At 42.1% G+C, this 14,925-nt stretch overlaps 1 protein-coding gene across 1 annotated transcript in view; it reads left to right on the top strand.

Moving 5' to 3' along the window:
• Positions 1 to 14,925, top strand: part of MTOR (mechanistic target of rapamycin kinase) — a 69,683-nt gene that overhangs the window by 4,339 nt on the left and 50,419 nt on the right. Inside the window, exons 6-26 of the mRNA XM_054085841.1 lie at positions 365 to 499; positions 948 to 1,223; positions 1,549 to 1,657; positions 2,448 to 2,634; positions 2,822 to 2,950; positions 3,763 to 4,007; positions 4,181 to 4,396; positions 5,036 to 5,241; positions 5,788 to 5,910; positions 6,235 to 6,324; positions 6,419 to 6,511; positions 7,002 to 7,136; positions 7,482 to 7,611; positions 7,840 to 8,090; positions 10,048 to 10,134; positions 10,720 to 10,887; positions 11,560 to 11,672; positions 12,089 to 12,251; positions 12,491 to 12,583; positions 13,296 to 13,442; positions 14,222 to 14,364. Of these exons, the coding sequence (XP_053941816.1) occupies positions 365 to 499; positions 948 to 1,223; positions 1,549 to 1,657; positions 2,448 to 2,634; positions 2,822 to 2,950; positions 3,763 to 4,007; positions 4,181 to 4,396; positions 5,036 to 5,241; positions 5,788 to 5,910; positions 6,235 to 6,324; positions 6,419 to 6,511; positions 7,002 to 7,136; positions 7,482 to 7,611; positions 7,840 to 8,090; positions 10,048 to 10,134; positions 10,720 to 10,887; positions 11,560 to 11,672; positions 12,089 to 12,251; positions 12,491 to 12,583; positions 13,296 to 13,442; positions 14,222 to 14,364 (3,239 nt within the window). The remainder of the gene's footprint in view (positions 1 to 364; positions 500 to 947; positions 1,224 to 1,548; positions 1,658 to 2,447; positions 2,635 to 2,821; positions 2,951 to 3,762; positions 4,008 to 4,180; positions 4,397 to 5,035; positions 5,242 to 5,787; positions 5,911 to 6,234; positions 6,325 to 6,418; positions 6,512 to 7,001; positions 7,137 to 7,481; positions 7,612 to 7,839; positions 8,091 to 10,047; positions 10,135 to 10,719; positions 10,888 to 11,559; positions 11,673 to 12,088; positions 12,252 to 12,490; positions 12,584 to 13,295; positions 13,443 to 14,221; positions 14,365 to 14,925) is intronic.

Genomic DNA, 14,925 nt, shown 5'->3' with positions numbered 1-14,925 from the left:
TTTGTCTGACCCTTAGTTTTGCTGCCATTGACACCTGAATTCAAGCTCCATAATACCAAATGGGGATTAGACAGTGCAGTCGAATGCTGTGAACTTGGATTCCTCATAGTCAAATATTGATGAAGTTTATACCATGGCATGATTGGCTGTTTGATTAGTGCTGTTGAAAATGCTCTGCGGCAGAGTCCACAGCTTCTGGGTGAATCTGGATTTTGCGATGTTGTACTCTGTTATTACTCAGTTGAGGTTTGTGGCTAGTTATGGAAAATTACAGGACAGCAGTTACTCTTGACTGGCAGCATGGCTGTTTTTCCACAGGCTTGGTTTCTGCACGATCGCTGAGATCTTTTTCTTTTCCCCCAAGCACACTTACGAAGAAGCTGAGAAGGGCTTTGATGAGACTTTGGCCAAAGAGAAAGGAATGAACCGTGATGACCGAATCCATGGTGCCTTACTGATCCTCAATGAGCTAGTGAGAATCAGCAGTATGGAGGGAGAGGTGAGCAAACAAACAAGATGGGAATTATGGCTTTTGTTTACCGGATTAACTGACAACATGTAGGAAGTCAGCAATTTGTGGAAATACTCAATTGTGTTTGAAATGGGGTTGCTGGGCTGAAAAGTCACCTGAACATGGAGTCAGAGCATTCATTATTATAAACTGAAGTGTGTCAGAGAAATAAGTGACAAATTTGGGCTGAAATAGGTATTAAGCTCTGATGGAAAGTGCTAGTAACTGGATTAATTACAATGAAAATAATTTTATATTGAATGAAGACTATCTGTTGCATGCTGGGTACCCAAATATTTGTGTTGGATTTTGCATAGTTGATGATATTTCACGGCCATTTGGCTATCAGTTATACAGGATGCTGCTCAGGAGATGTGCTGCTCATTACTCAGCTACTTTCTTTTTGTAAAAAGGCTGTTTTTTCCGCTTTGTCCAGCGCCTTAGAGAAGAAATGGAAGAGATCACTCAGCAGCAGCTTGTGCATGACAAGTACTGCAAAGACCTGATGGGCTTCAGTACCAAGCCTCGCCACATCACTCCCTTCACTAGCTTCCAGTCTCTTCAGCCCTCCCAGTCGAATGCTTTAGCTGGTCTTCTGGGGTACAGTGCCCACCAAGGAATCATGGGTTTTGCAACCTCGCCTGTCCCAGCAAAGTCTACATTGGTAGAAAGTCGATGCTGCAGGGATCTAATGGAAGAGAAGTTTGATCAAGTAAGTGGTCGTTCTTCGACTAGCCTACCGTCATCCACAATGCTGGATCTTGTAGAGCAGTTGTCCTTAGTGTCCTTACTTAGCCGGAAGTATCACCTAGTATTAAATTGAGGTATCAAAACTCATTAATTATGTGTATCCTAGCTTTGTAATTGTATCACTTGAAGCAAGTGGTTTACTTTATGTGGAAGCAGCCTTAATTATGAGTCTTCCTGATGGACTCTGAAGCCAAATGTCAGTAGAATGCTTTAAAGCACCCAAGTAATAAACATTCATGTGTTACTGCCAATGGCCATCCTTCAAAGCCCAATCTGTCTCCTTTCAGGTGTGCCAGTGGGTTCTCAAGTGCAGAACCAGCAAAAATTCTTTGATCCAGATGACGGTTCTCAATCTGCTACCACGGCTGGCAGCTTTCCGTCCTTCAGCATTCACAGGTGACAAGGCAGATGGTCAGACGTTAGAAGTGTTGCTGAAATTAGGCCGGAAGTTATCCAGCTCTCTTTGGTCCAGATGAGCTTGTGTAGGCAACACAGCGGTAAAATTCAATGCTTGTAAGATGAGCAAATTCCTCTGTGGGAGGAACGTCGTCTTTTTTTTTTTTTTTTCTGAATAAGTGTGACTTGATATCTGATGCCCAAATGTTGCCCTGATGAAGAAAATGGATTGAAAACTCTTGTCTGAATTCTGTGTTGAGTACCATAGAGAGAGAATATCCTTTTTGGGTTTTTTTCCTCAGTATGTTGGATTTGGGGGTGAACTCTGCTCTCTTGCTCCCACTCAGTGTATCAGCAGAATTGTCTTCCTTCCTCTATTGCATGTGCCTGAAAATATCAGGTGAAAATGGGAAATGCTCGCTGGCTTTAAAAGCAGTTCAATTGATTTATTGAGCAAGCTTAGGAGAATCAGAATGGGAAGCAAGTCACCAAGGTGCTCTAAGTGGACTGGAACAAACTTTGTGGTGTTATTCCATTATTATGTTTTTTTTTCCTCATAGCTCTTTTGTTTTGGTGCTTTATTTATTTAGGTTTTTTTTAAAAAAGAAAACCTTCTGGGCTTTGGAAATTTTATTGTATGGTAACGCGTGTTCCCCACTGCTCATCTTGGCAAATTTTAAATGGCTGTGTCCATTTCTTAGCTTTCTGCTTGTAAAGGTTTAGTTTCAAATGTGATGCAACTGTATAAACCTAAACGAATTCCAATATCTGTGCTCTCTCTTGTGGGCAGCTGATCAGTATCTTCCAGACACCATGAATCATGTTCTCAGCTGCGTGAAGAAGGAGAAGGAGCGAACAGCAGCCTTCCAGGCTTTGGGTTTGCTTTCTGTGGCTGTGAGGTCTGAGTTTCAAGCTTACCTGCCAAAAGTCCTTGAAATCATAAAAGCAGCTCTTCCACCAAAGGACTTTGCCCACAAGTAAGCATGTGACAGTTAGAGGAAGAAACTGAAACACCTCTTTGTATAATTTTTGTGGTGTGGGATCACATTATTGTATTAAAATCAGAGGTGTTTCTTTAAGGCTGGCAACACGCAAGTGGGATGAGGGAAGAGGTTTGAAAAATAGCAACTTTTCTTAATTAACTTTTATGTGGTCCCTTTCCAGGAGGCAGAAGTCTGTGCAGGTTGATGCCACAGTCTTCACCTGCATTAGTATGCTGGCACGAGCCATGGGACCCAGTATCCAGCAGGACATCAAAGAGCTTTTGGAACCTATGCTGGCTGTGGGCCTGAGGTGAGTACAAGGCATGGGAATATATTTCCCTGTTAGCCACTGGATGGCATTGTTGGTCATGCGGAGTGAAACCTTTTAAGTCTTCAGACTGATAAGAAGGATTATTGCTTTTGAATTTTTTTTCAGAAGATCAATTATAGCTCTTTTCAAAGGATGTTATAAGTGTTGATGGGTCTCATGAGTTACTGAAGAGTATTGGTCTCTGTAAAGAAATCTTTTTGTAGAACAACTAGTGAATTCAAAAGCAACCTTCTTTGCTTTCCAGTGCTCAAACACATTTGGCGACAGCCTGCAAAAGTTTAGAAAGTTGCTGAAGGCCAGCAGGTTTCTGCCATATTGAACTAGCAGGAGAGAAAAATGGAAACACTGAATATTTGCTCCTAGCTTCTTTTACCTTTGGAGCTGATGGTTTCTATTGGAAATTTCTTAGCTCATTAAATTGTTGGGATGGGAGAAAGTATTCAGGTAGCACAAAGCTGTTTAGGTAAGATTTACATTACCACGTGGAAATGAATTTTGCTGCCTTTGTGTGTAAAAAGCACCAGTATGAGGGATCTTGTATTCCAGCAGTATTGCCCAGTGTAGCAACATCTGCTGCTATCGAGGCAGTTTGCTCACCAAGTTGATACAGAAGGGTCATCTTGGGTGCCCGAGTTCACACAAAGACCCTGATGCTGTGCTGGCAGGTGTTGCTGTGATGTGTGAATGCCCACAATTATCTTCTGATGGGCCCAGGTATGAACAATAAAAGTGAAATGCGTACCTCGTATTGTTTGTGTTCTAATGACTATCTGCCTGCTTCTTGCCCTCAGCCCTGCTCTAACAGCTGTGCTGTACGACTTGAGTCGTCAGATCCCCCAGCTAAAGAAGGATATCCAGGATGGGCTGCTGAAAATGCTCTCCCTTGTTTTAATGCACAAGCCTCTGCGACATCCAGGCATGCCAAAGGGCCTTGCCCACCAGCTTGCCTCCCCAAGCCTCACCAACATCCCAGAGGCCAGTGATGTGGGTAGCATCACCCTCGCCCTTCGTACGCTGGGTAGCTTTGAGTTTGAAGGTAAGATGAAATAAGAGGGGTCTAAGGAGTATGGGATATAAACATTGCTGTGTTGGAGTAGAGTACAAGTAGCAGGAAAACTCTGAGAGCGCTTTCTTTAAGCTTCTCTTCCCTGGTAAGACCAGTAATTGAGGTGTAAACCTGTGTTAAACTCCCTGTCTTCTTCTTTTTAGGCCACTCTCTGACTCAGTTTGTTCGGCACTGTGCAGACCACTTTCTGAACAGCGAACACAAGGAGATCCGGATGGAAGCAGCTCGCACTTGCTCTCGCCTTCTCACACCTTCCATCCACTTGATCAGCGGTCATGCCCATGTGGTCAGTCAGACGGCAGTGCAGGTTGTGGCTGATGTTCTCAGCAAATTGCTTGTCGTTGGAATAACTGACCCAGGTTAGTGTGAGGTTCAGAGAAAAAGAATTCTCCTACCACATGTTAATTTTAGCATGTGAGCAGGTCATGATATTAAGGTTGTGGTAGAATTCGAACATATTTGCCACTAACTTAAACTGTTATTCTTTACGAATTAAGAAGGTCTCCTAATATCTCTCTCAAATCTTGATTTTTGTGGTATTAATAGAACACTTGTACAAAATGCTCAAACTGTGCTCTTGGTAATCCTTTGGTAGAGCACTGAGACTTTTTTTGCTGTTGTTCTGTGTTGTGGCCTTCAACTTTGTATAATAGTTGGGAAGGGGCTGTTCCCTTCTGTTGAATCTTCCTACTTGAATTTTGATTCTTTTGGTTGCAATATGATAAGCTGAGATGAGTTCATTTTCTGCATGCTGCCTCCGGATGTAGAGGTTGGCGTTGGACTAATCCAAGAGTTGGGACAGTACTGGGCAGCACTGGACCTGTTGACCTTACCTACCTGTTTTTCATGTATAAAACACTGGTGTAGTGTCTCACACTGAGAAAGCTCTTGGCATTTCTCTGAGGTTGTGAAGAATTTTTGAGGCCAGTTTGTGAATAAGGGCAATAATATGAACCAGACTTTGCTGCATTTAAAGAGAAATAAATGTCTTCTTGCAGACCCCGATATACGTTTCTGTGTGTTGGCTTCTCTGGATGAGCGATTTGATGCTCACCTTGCCCAGGCGGAAAATTTGCAAGCTCTTTTTGTGGCCCTGAATGATCAAGTATTTGAAATCCGAGAGCTGGCCATCTGTACTGTGGGTCGCCTGAGCAGCATGAACCCTGCTTTTGTCATGCCTTTCCTGCGCAAGATGTTAATCCAGGTAATGAAGAGGGGTGCCTGCAGTGAAAATAAAGTCGTTGGTATTGAGACTAAGATGGTGTGAAAGAACTGGGCTCTCTAGCTGTAGCGAATGTGGGAGAATATTTCCCTTTTGGAAAATAGTTATTACACAGTTCAGTAGGTTTCAGCGAGTCTTTTTGGTGCTAGATATTCACTAGACTGGAGCTCTAAGGATGTATTAGAGAGGAAAGAATAGCAGTCACTGTTTCACCCCACATTCATCATGCCAGAATTCTTTCCATCTGTATTGAGGAAGAATAATGTTCTGTGCTTCTTTTAGGTGAATGGGTGGCACCGCTTCATAAGCGTAGATGGTTTTGGAACTATCTATTCATTTTTATGTTAATTAATTTTAGCTTGATTTTAGATATAAATGACTGGATGGAGTGAAAATGTAGAGCACTCTTTACAAGTGCTGAGATCGTTTTGTCTTTCTGTTGTAATTGGACAGAAGAAGAGGAAATCAAAACAAGTTTTGCCTATCTTTGTTTTCCCTGTTCTCATGCTTCCTTTGTCTTTTCGGCAGATTCTAACAGAGCTGGAACACAGTGGTGTTGGCAGGATTAAAGAGCAAAGTGCCAGGATGTTGGGTCACCTGGTTTCTAATGCTCCACGCCTCATTCGTCCATATATGGAGCCTATTCTTAAGGTAGAGTCTCTGTGCATTTCCCAGTGACTTTAGGGTGAGATGATATAGCAAGTGGATACATGACCTTTGGGAGCTGCAGTTCTTTTGCTTCATAACAGGATGTTAACCACTCTAATGTGTGCGTGTGACAGTGTATCCTACCTTGATTCTGGATTTGCATAAAGTTTGTGAAACCAGAGTTTCATTTACTGTTAAAATGCTCCCAGTGAGGCCCCTGTCGAATCAATTTCTGGTGCAAACAAAAAGAAGGATCATTTTAAGTACTGTGTGTGCTGCAAGGAGTCTTTTCAACACGTTCTAATTTGTTCCTCTGTCACCTGCCAGGCACTGATTGTCAAACTGAAAGATCCTGATCCAGATCCAAATCCAGGGGTGATTAACAATGTCCTAGCTACCATAGGGGAGCTTGCACAGGTAGGGATACTGCAGGTACCTCTTTGCCCTGCTTGTCAGTTGTTAAGCTTTCAGCAATGCTAGATGAAGGACTTTGATTTTTGTCTTCCCATAGGTCAGTGGGCTGGAGATGAGGAAGTGGGTGGATGAGCTCTTTATTATAATTATGGACATGCTCCAGGACTCCTCCCTGCTGGCCAAAAGACAAGTGAGTGTTTGACAACTGCACTAAACTTGCCATCCTCTGTGACCATCGCTGTTAAAATGAACCTGTAAATCACTAATGGATTTACAACCTGTAAGTCTCTAATGGAGTGTATGGTCACACTCGTGGCATGCAGGTCATGGGTTGCAGTGCCTGTTTCTTGTGACATAATACAGAGTTGTTAAAGGGAAAGAAGAAGAAAAGGAAGCAGTTTTTATTGGAAGGCTTAGACTTGCTGAATTGTGTGCCTGTTTGAATTGTATCTCTTAGCGAGGGTGATTATGGCAGAGCCTAACAAATCGTTGATTATCGTTTTCTTTAATATTGTTTATTAAAAATTGTTCGTTACAGAGGTTTTCAAACATGAAATGTGGTTTGCAGTGTGATCCTAAAATGCCCAAAGAACCTTTACAGAAGTTGAATGACCAATGGATCAGGAGGCATAATATATTCCCTCATCAAAACTAATCTTCTCTGGGCTTGATTTTATCAGGTGGCTCTTTGGACGCTGGGGCAGCTTGTGGCCAGCACTGGTTATGTGGTGGAACCATACCGGAAGTATCCAACTTTGCTGGAGGTGCTTCTGAACTTTCTGAAGACTGAGCAGAACCAGGGCACCCGTAGAGAGGTACAAACATATGAAGTTATCGCACAGCCATTTCTGAAAGTTCTCGGGGGAGAGTGAGCTGTTAAGTGAATGTGTCTGCCTGGGTTCAGGGAAGGTGGGAGATATCATTGTTGTGGCTGGTACAAGTACAATAAGAAGAAATAAGAGGGGTGAAAGTGTTGAGTAAGTGAAGTGGCCTCTAGCAGTTGAATGAAAAGCATTGATGTTTTCTCCAGGCAGGCACTTTAGTTCCAGATCTTCTCTCCTCAATCCCTCAGGAACTTTCCAAACATGTGGGTTCATGTGTTGCATTCTGCCTTGGTGATGAAGTTCTGATGAATTTCCTTTTTGTTTCTGTCTTACCAGGCTATTCGTGTGTTAGGGTTGCTGGGTGCTCTGGACCCTTACAAACACAAAGTGAACATTGGCATGATCGATCAGTCACGAGATGCTTCAGCTGTCAGCCTCTCAGAGTCCAAATCCAGCCAGGATTCTTGTAAGCATCTGAATTTCTTTCAAGTGAATAGCTTCGTAATCCGCAAACAGGTCTTGGTTTTTCTGTTATTTTGTTGTTGTTTTGTTGTACCAGTTTGTCTCCTCTTCTAAACAAATTATTAGTGTACGTGTTTTCACCTAATACTCGGGTGCTCCTCAGTGCACCTAATGCTAGGGTGCTTCAAGAACATTTAATACGTAGCCTGTGACACTACCTTCTTTCTCCTAGCGGACTACAGTACCAGTGAGATGTTGGTGAACATGGGAAACCTCCCTCTGGATGAGTTCTATCCAGCTGTGTCTATGGTGGCACTGATGAGAATTTTCCGAGACCAATCCTTGTCCCAACACCACACGATGGTAGTTCAGGCCATCACCTTTATTTTCAAATCTCTTGGGCTGAAGTGTGTGCAGTTCCTGCCCCAGGTCATGCCAACGTTCCTTAATGTAATACGGGTTTGTGATGGTGCCATTCGAGAGGTGAGTGTATCGGGGACCGCTCCTTCCTTCCTATTCCACTGCCCTGACATAAGAATCCGTTTTTTTAAAGAGAATGCGACTGGCTTTGGGCATTGCTGTGCTATGTGTTGCTGCCAAGCATGCTGCAAACGTGAGGTTCAGCTTTGCTTTTTCTTTCCTGTGAGCATTTGGTGTAATATCCAGTGAAAACAATTTTTCTGCTTCTTGTTGAAACAGCTGCTGCTGAGCATAATCCTTAGAAGGCCAATATTTGATTCTGTCTTTTTTCTCAAGCTGGTCTTGTTGAGAAAAACAGCCTGTGCAGCTTCTAGAGCTTTCGGTGATCTCTGCATTATTGTACTGTTGCAAACAGTATTATTGAATAATAGAGATAGATTCTTTAAATTTCTGATGCAACCATGTACTCTGGCTCATCTGTGAGAAGGAAAATTCAATTTGCTACAGTCTGCTAACACTCAGAGCAGCGTGGGTGGTGATTCCATAGCAGTGCTTTCTCTTCCTTCCCACTTAAGTTACAGTTTTAGAAGGAAATGAGAATCGTGTGAAGATAATAACGGCCTGAAGGCTCACCAAACCAGAGATAGCTGCTGTTTGCCAAGCCTTTTCCTCAGGCAGCGGAAAGTAATCTCTGGGGTGGGAAGGGCAGTTTGTATTGGTTATCGGTGCTGTGTTTTATAGGTGGGATGAGTGCTCCCTTAGCAGAAATCCCAGCCCTGCTATAGAACCACTGTTCTCTCCCAGACTGAACTACTACTCAGATTGAAAGGAAAACTTTCCATGTGCCTTGGTTGGCCGAACTCCTAGACCTGACTGATCAAACTTGCTTGAAAGCTATGCAGTTGTGCACACTCTGTTTAAAAATTTTCAGGTGAAAGAAGATGGTGAAAGTGTACTGGGGAGAAGAGCTGAGGTGGGTACGCGTGCCACTAAAGCCTAAAGGAGGCAGGTCCTTGTCTTATATGTAAGCATCCTCTCACTACACCAAAAAAAGGCACAGTACAGGAGCCCAGGGTTCTTTTTTTGGTAAATATAAATGTACTGCTCTCATTAAAGAAGCTGATGTTGTTTCTTACTGAATTTTCACAAAAATCTGTTCTCTCTTTTTCTGAGCTCCACTTTGTATTTTGTCACTATAGTCTTCAAATACTGCATGAAGAAATGAAATTTAATATATGATAACTTACATTTTCGTATTTTCCTAGAGGAAGAAAGACTGTATACACTTATTCTGTGGACAAAGCGATTTAACCCACATTATGTCATTCCAGTCTCATTCATTGTCATGAGTGAGTGCAGAAGATTGTACTGGGGCAAAAGGAATTGCAAAACTGTTATAGTATATCTGAATAAAATTGTCTCGGTCAGAATTCTATGGTATAATCAACCATCATTCAATAAAAGGGGATATTTCTGGCAAGGACCAAACTCTTCCCCAGTAACTTTTCACCAATATATCTTGGTGGGAATGGGAAAGAGTATAGAGAGAGTGTCTTAAAATGTGTGTCAGTTTGGCTTACAGACCAGAGGGAAAAGATTAGGGGCTAAATTTTTGGAAGCATCCTTTAAACCTAAATCACAAAGCTCAGTAGTTGAGATGTTTGTACTTGCAAGTCTGTACTGAAACTTAAAATTGGCTCACACATTACAGACCCCTATTTGTATGCTTGAATGTTTAAGGCTTTGACTTCACAAAATTTTTGATGCAAGCAGAGGGAAGGAGTGGAAACCCCACCAAAAAACACCAAAACCACTCCCCCCTCCAAAAAAAAAACACTAAACCCCAAACCACTGAGTTGAAGCTGCCAAGAATTTAGGCCCTGCTTTCAAGCATGTAGGAGCTATGCATGCTATTTGTTTGGTAAATGAGCTTGCAATTGGCCTGCAAAGCGCTGTTTACCCAGCGTTGCTTTGATATCTCAATAAACTACAGTAATCACTGCACGTTTCTTCCTTCCAGTTCCTGTTTCAGCAGCTGGGGATGTTGGTGTCCTTTGTTAGAAGTCACATTCGGCCCTATATGGATGAAATTGTCACCCTGATGAGAGTGAGTACAATCTTTAAGCCAGCATTTTACTGTCAGAAAAGGTGGATAGTGTTTCTATCATTATAAAATGTGTCAATTACTTCATAAACTCATCTGAAGTGCAGAATTCCATGTATTTGAAGTAATAACGGTGTTTTTAAAATACCTTGTATTTGAAACAATAGAACACATTAGTACTGGTAACTGCAATAAGAGCGGTTCTTAGGTTCTGCTAGTGTCCGAGTCCTCCTGAGTGCTTGGATTTTTTGCACTTATTACCTTCAGAAACATAGTCTAAATGGGTTTGGAGTTCTTAAATAGGTGGCATTTCACTTCATTTTCACTTACTGTTTGCAAACGCTCAGTTTTAGCAAAAATCAGTTGTTTAGAAGTTGGTTTAACAGCTATAAATATACTGAAGGCACAGAGGGTTTTAAAAATAGACCAAAACTGCCAATTTGTATTAGTCTGCGAGGGAAGTATAGAGCTTTTCTGCAAGCTTGAATTTGTCTGGAGACTGTCTCCTACAGTTCCCTTTTCTTGTAACTGCTACAGCACAGTTGAAAAATTGTGTCATTTTTTTTCCCATTTTTTTTTCTGCTGTAGGACTTCTGGGTCATGAACAACTCCATTCAGAGCACAATTATCCTACTTATCGAGCAGATTGTGGTAGCTCTAGGAGGCGAATTCAAACTTTATCTGCCTCAGCTCATTCCTCACATGTTACGGGTCTTCATGCACGACAATAGTCAGAGTCGCATTGTCTCTGTCAAGGTGAGTGGAAGCTGCAGAGCTGGGTTGATCTGGGCACCACTGAGGTGGGTGTGTGCCCAGCGTGCTGTTCTGCGGCAAGGCTTCCTGCTTGTATGTAGTGAGCAAATGGAATACGTGCAGTTCAGCAGTGGCTTGGCGTGAAAAGATGCAGAAAGTACTTTGAAGTACAGGGACGAAGCAACTTTTTACTAGGTAGTTCCCACACGAGGACAGGCTGAGAGAGTTGGGGTTGTTCAGCCTGGAGAAGAGAAGGCTCTGAGGACACCTTCTGAGTGACCTTCCAGTACCTGAAGGGGCTATGAGAAAGCTGGGGAGGAGCTGTATACAAAGGCTTGTGGGGATAGGACTGGGGGCAATGGGTATAAACTGGAGAGGGGCAGATGTAGACTAGACGTAAAGAATTTCTTCATGATGGGAGTAGTGAGACACTGGAATAGATTGCCCAGGGAAGTTGTGGCTGCTCCATCCCTGAAGGTGCTCAAAGCCAGGTTGGATGGGCCTTGGGCAGCCTGATCCAGTGGGAGGTGTCCCTGCCCATGGCAGAGGGGTTGGAACTGCATGATCTTTAAGGTCCCTTCCAACCCAAACTATTCCATGATTCTATGTTACTGACTTATTTAAAATGCATCTCTTTTCATGACTTGAGTCACATTAGATCATTTTTCCCTCTAGCTGTTGAATGCGATCCAGCTCTTTGGAGCTAACCTGGATGACTACCTTCATTTGTTACTACCTCCCATTGTAAAGCTATTTGATGCCCCAGATGTCCCAATGGTGGCTCGCAAGTAAGTGTTGGTGGTTTTGCAGTCTCTTTTTTTTTTTGGCTGCGATAACCAAGTTCTGCAGTGGCTGTCCTAACCATATGTAGAAGTGCAATATCACTTAGTTCCTTCTGTGGGTTTTCTCCGTGTTAAAATCATTATGGAGGGTCATTTTTAGTTGGATGTCACAGCACTGAGTAGATTTTCTTGGGCATAGACTGTTATTTTCTGGTTCTCACCTGCCAGAATTTCAGTCACTGCGACTTGCAAGCAGTCCCGCAAGTACTAGCTGCATTAACAGCGTTCTAGTGAGCAGTTTGTCCTATTGCTGTTGATACCTAGGATGACAGAGCATGGATCACCTATGTATTTCTACATCTCATTTCTCCTGTCTTGTACCATGAGAGATAAGACCTCTCTTCTTTCTGCTCTGATTTTAGAGCTGCTCTAGAAACAGTGGACCGCTTGACAGAGTCCCTGGATTTCACTGATTATGCTTCACGGATTATTCATCCCATCGTGCGAACACTAGATCAGAGCCCTGAGCTACGAACAACTGCAATGGACACCCTCTCCTCCCTGGTATTCCAGCTGGGAAAGAAGGTAAAGATTTTTATGCTTGAAAACTCATAGAAGGAGGGACTGTCCTAGAGATCGAGGCTTTAAACTTTAGTATTTGTAGTGCACTCATTCTGGATTTTAAAGAAAAGAGATTTTTCTTTTCTTAGTTGTTACTGAACTCAAACTTGTAGCATTGGTTTCTTATAAGATCAATGAAACAAAGGTAGAATTTTACTGCTGTCAGTGCGAGTAATGAGCCTTTCATGCGTTTCCCTATACAGTATCAGATTTTTATTCCAATGGTGAACAAGGTTCTGGTGCGACACAGGATTAACCACCAACGCTATGATGTTCTTATCTGCAGAATTGTGAAGGTGAGTTGACGAGTATGTGGTTGTTTGCATAAGGGCACTTTGGGGTTGTTTGCATGTTGAAACAGATGTGACTGGAAACCTGAAACTGAATTACACATAAAATAAGGAATGATTGTTGCTACGTTTGTGTGTTTAAGTACAGCTTTACTTAAAGACTTTGCAATTACATTGGGAAAATTATTGTCTGCTATTATTAATTATTTCCTATAGAAAAATCACTCCAAGCTCTAGGTGAGAACTTAGACTTATAGCCAGTGTCATTACTTTTCTCTCAGTAGTTCTTAAATATAGATTTACCCTCTTTTTTTCCACAGTTTCAGGACTTAAGGAGATCTTGTTGTCTCAGTATTTTCTGTAGCATGTCCGACATTTCAAAAACTCAGTATCTGCTTTGCAATTCGATCAGTGTGGACCAAGTAGCACACTGTTCTAGGCTCACTATTGAGTCAAATAGGAAAGAGTGCTTGTTTTAAGGAGTATTAGTTTAGCTTTTAACACAAGGAGGTAAAATTTCTTACTAGTTGCCTTGAATATCAAAGGAATATCATTGGAGTTGTGTGATTAATCAGATGTAATCATTATCATGAAAAACAATTACTTGCCTCACAAGTTTTGAGATTGGACAGTGCTCTGATTTTATTGTCTGTTTGGCTCTTACAAAATTGCTTTTGTACATTTGGATGTAATCTTCATTGTAAGACATTTATTGCAGGGCTATACGCTTGCTGATGAAGAGGAGGATCCCCTGATCTATCAGCACCGAATGTTGAGAAGCAACCAAGGAGAAACTTTGGCCAGTGGTCCTGTGGAAACAGGTCCCATGAAGAAACTTCATGTTAGCACCATCAACTTGCAAAAGGTAAGACTGCAGCACTGCACAGCGCGAGTTTATTACTGAAGAGAGGAGCTATTGTCTCTCATCTAAGGAGTTTGTACTATACATCTAAACTACATTTCTATTGCCAGTTCTGTACAAAACGGAGGTCAGAATAATGTCCAAGGCTCTCTTTAAAATTAGAAGGTGCTAAGCAACTTTAAAGGTAGGAGCAGCTGACTTATCATTCTATTAATGGCCATGAAGTAATCTTGACACTTTCTTGATATTTGAAGTATGAACAAGACTTCCTAGATCACAAGGAATCATCTGAAGCTTTTAGAGCAGTCTGTTTCAGAGCCTTTGCCTTTTTTTTATCAGCCACTTCTCTTATACATTAGCACTATATTCTCTTGAAGCCAGTATAGAGCTTAATAGCTAAGCACTGGCTAATCTGAACAGTAAATACATGTAGCAGTCAGTTCAGAGCCGAGTGGATTGCTTTGAAAATGCTGGGCTTGAAAATCTAATTCTAAACGCATTAAGTATTTTTAAGCCGATGTTTCAACAGTGGTTTTGGCTCTTCATGCATCTTTGTAGGGAAAGAATTATCCATGTTAAATAATTGGCATGTTGTGGCTGGAATACACTTAGGGAAGATTTCTAAGAAATGAGACTAAGTACTGTAAATTATTTGGTAATGGTAACAGACTGCAGAGAGTCAAAAAGGGAATCTCGGCAACCTGACTTGGAGCTTTAAAAAGTAATGCTGCTTTTGGATAGTGCTTCATTTGGTAGTTAAATTGTCTTGTGTTTTTCTGCAGGCCTGGGGAGCAGCAAGAAGAGTTTCCAAAGATGACTGGTTGGAATGGTTAAGAAGACTGAGTTTGGAGCTGCTGAAAGATTCCTCCTCGCCATCCTTGCGTTCATGCTGGGCCCTGGCTCAGGCATATAATCCCATGGCTCGGTAGAGTAATTCTGTTTTGTTTTTTTCAGATCATTTGAAATTGTAGATGCAAGCCAGACATTATAAGGAAAAAGAGTTACTTGAAAGCTTTTAGTTCCATGAATAGAAATAGTTCCTGCTTTTGGACAGATCAAATAGCTGGCAACTTGATTTTTACCCTTCCCAGTTTGCTGCTCCATCATGTGCATAAAATCTTTCAGGGGAATTCTGTATGTTAGTCTAGGAATAACAAAAGGCACATAAGTGAGGCTGGAAAAACAGCAGAGTATGAAATAGTTTGAAGGATCTACTGTGGGTGAATAAAAAAGTCTCCAAGTGGAAAAAGCCGCAGTTGCCTGTTAGTTTTGTCTTGATGGAATACACTTGTCAGCCTGGGCCAGGGCCTCACCACTCTCATGGTGAAGAAATTCCTCCTTATGTCCAGTCTAAATCTGCCCCTTTCCAGTTTATACCCATTGGCCCTCATCCTATCACTACAGCCTTTGTAAACAGCCCCTCCCCAGCTTTCTTGTAGCCCTTTCAGGTACTGGAAGGTTGCTCTAAGGTCTCCTCAGAGCCTTT

The sequence above is a fragment of the Cuculus canorus genome, chromosome 21, assembly GCF_017976375.1.
Source record: "Cuculus canorus isolate bCucCan1 chromosome 21, bCucCan1.pri, whole genome shotgun sequence".
NCBI lineage: Eukaryota > Metazoa > Chordata > Aves > Cuculiformes > Cuculidae > Cuculus > Cuculus canorus.
The sequence above is the reverse complement of the archived record's forward strand: the minus strand, read 5'-3'. Positions and strand labels throughout refer to the sequence as shown.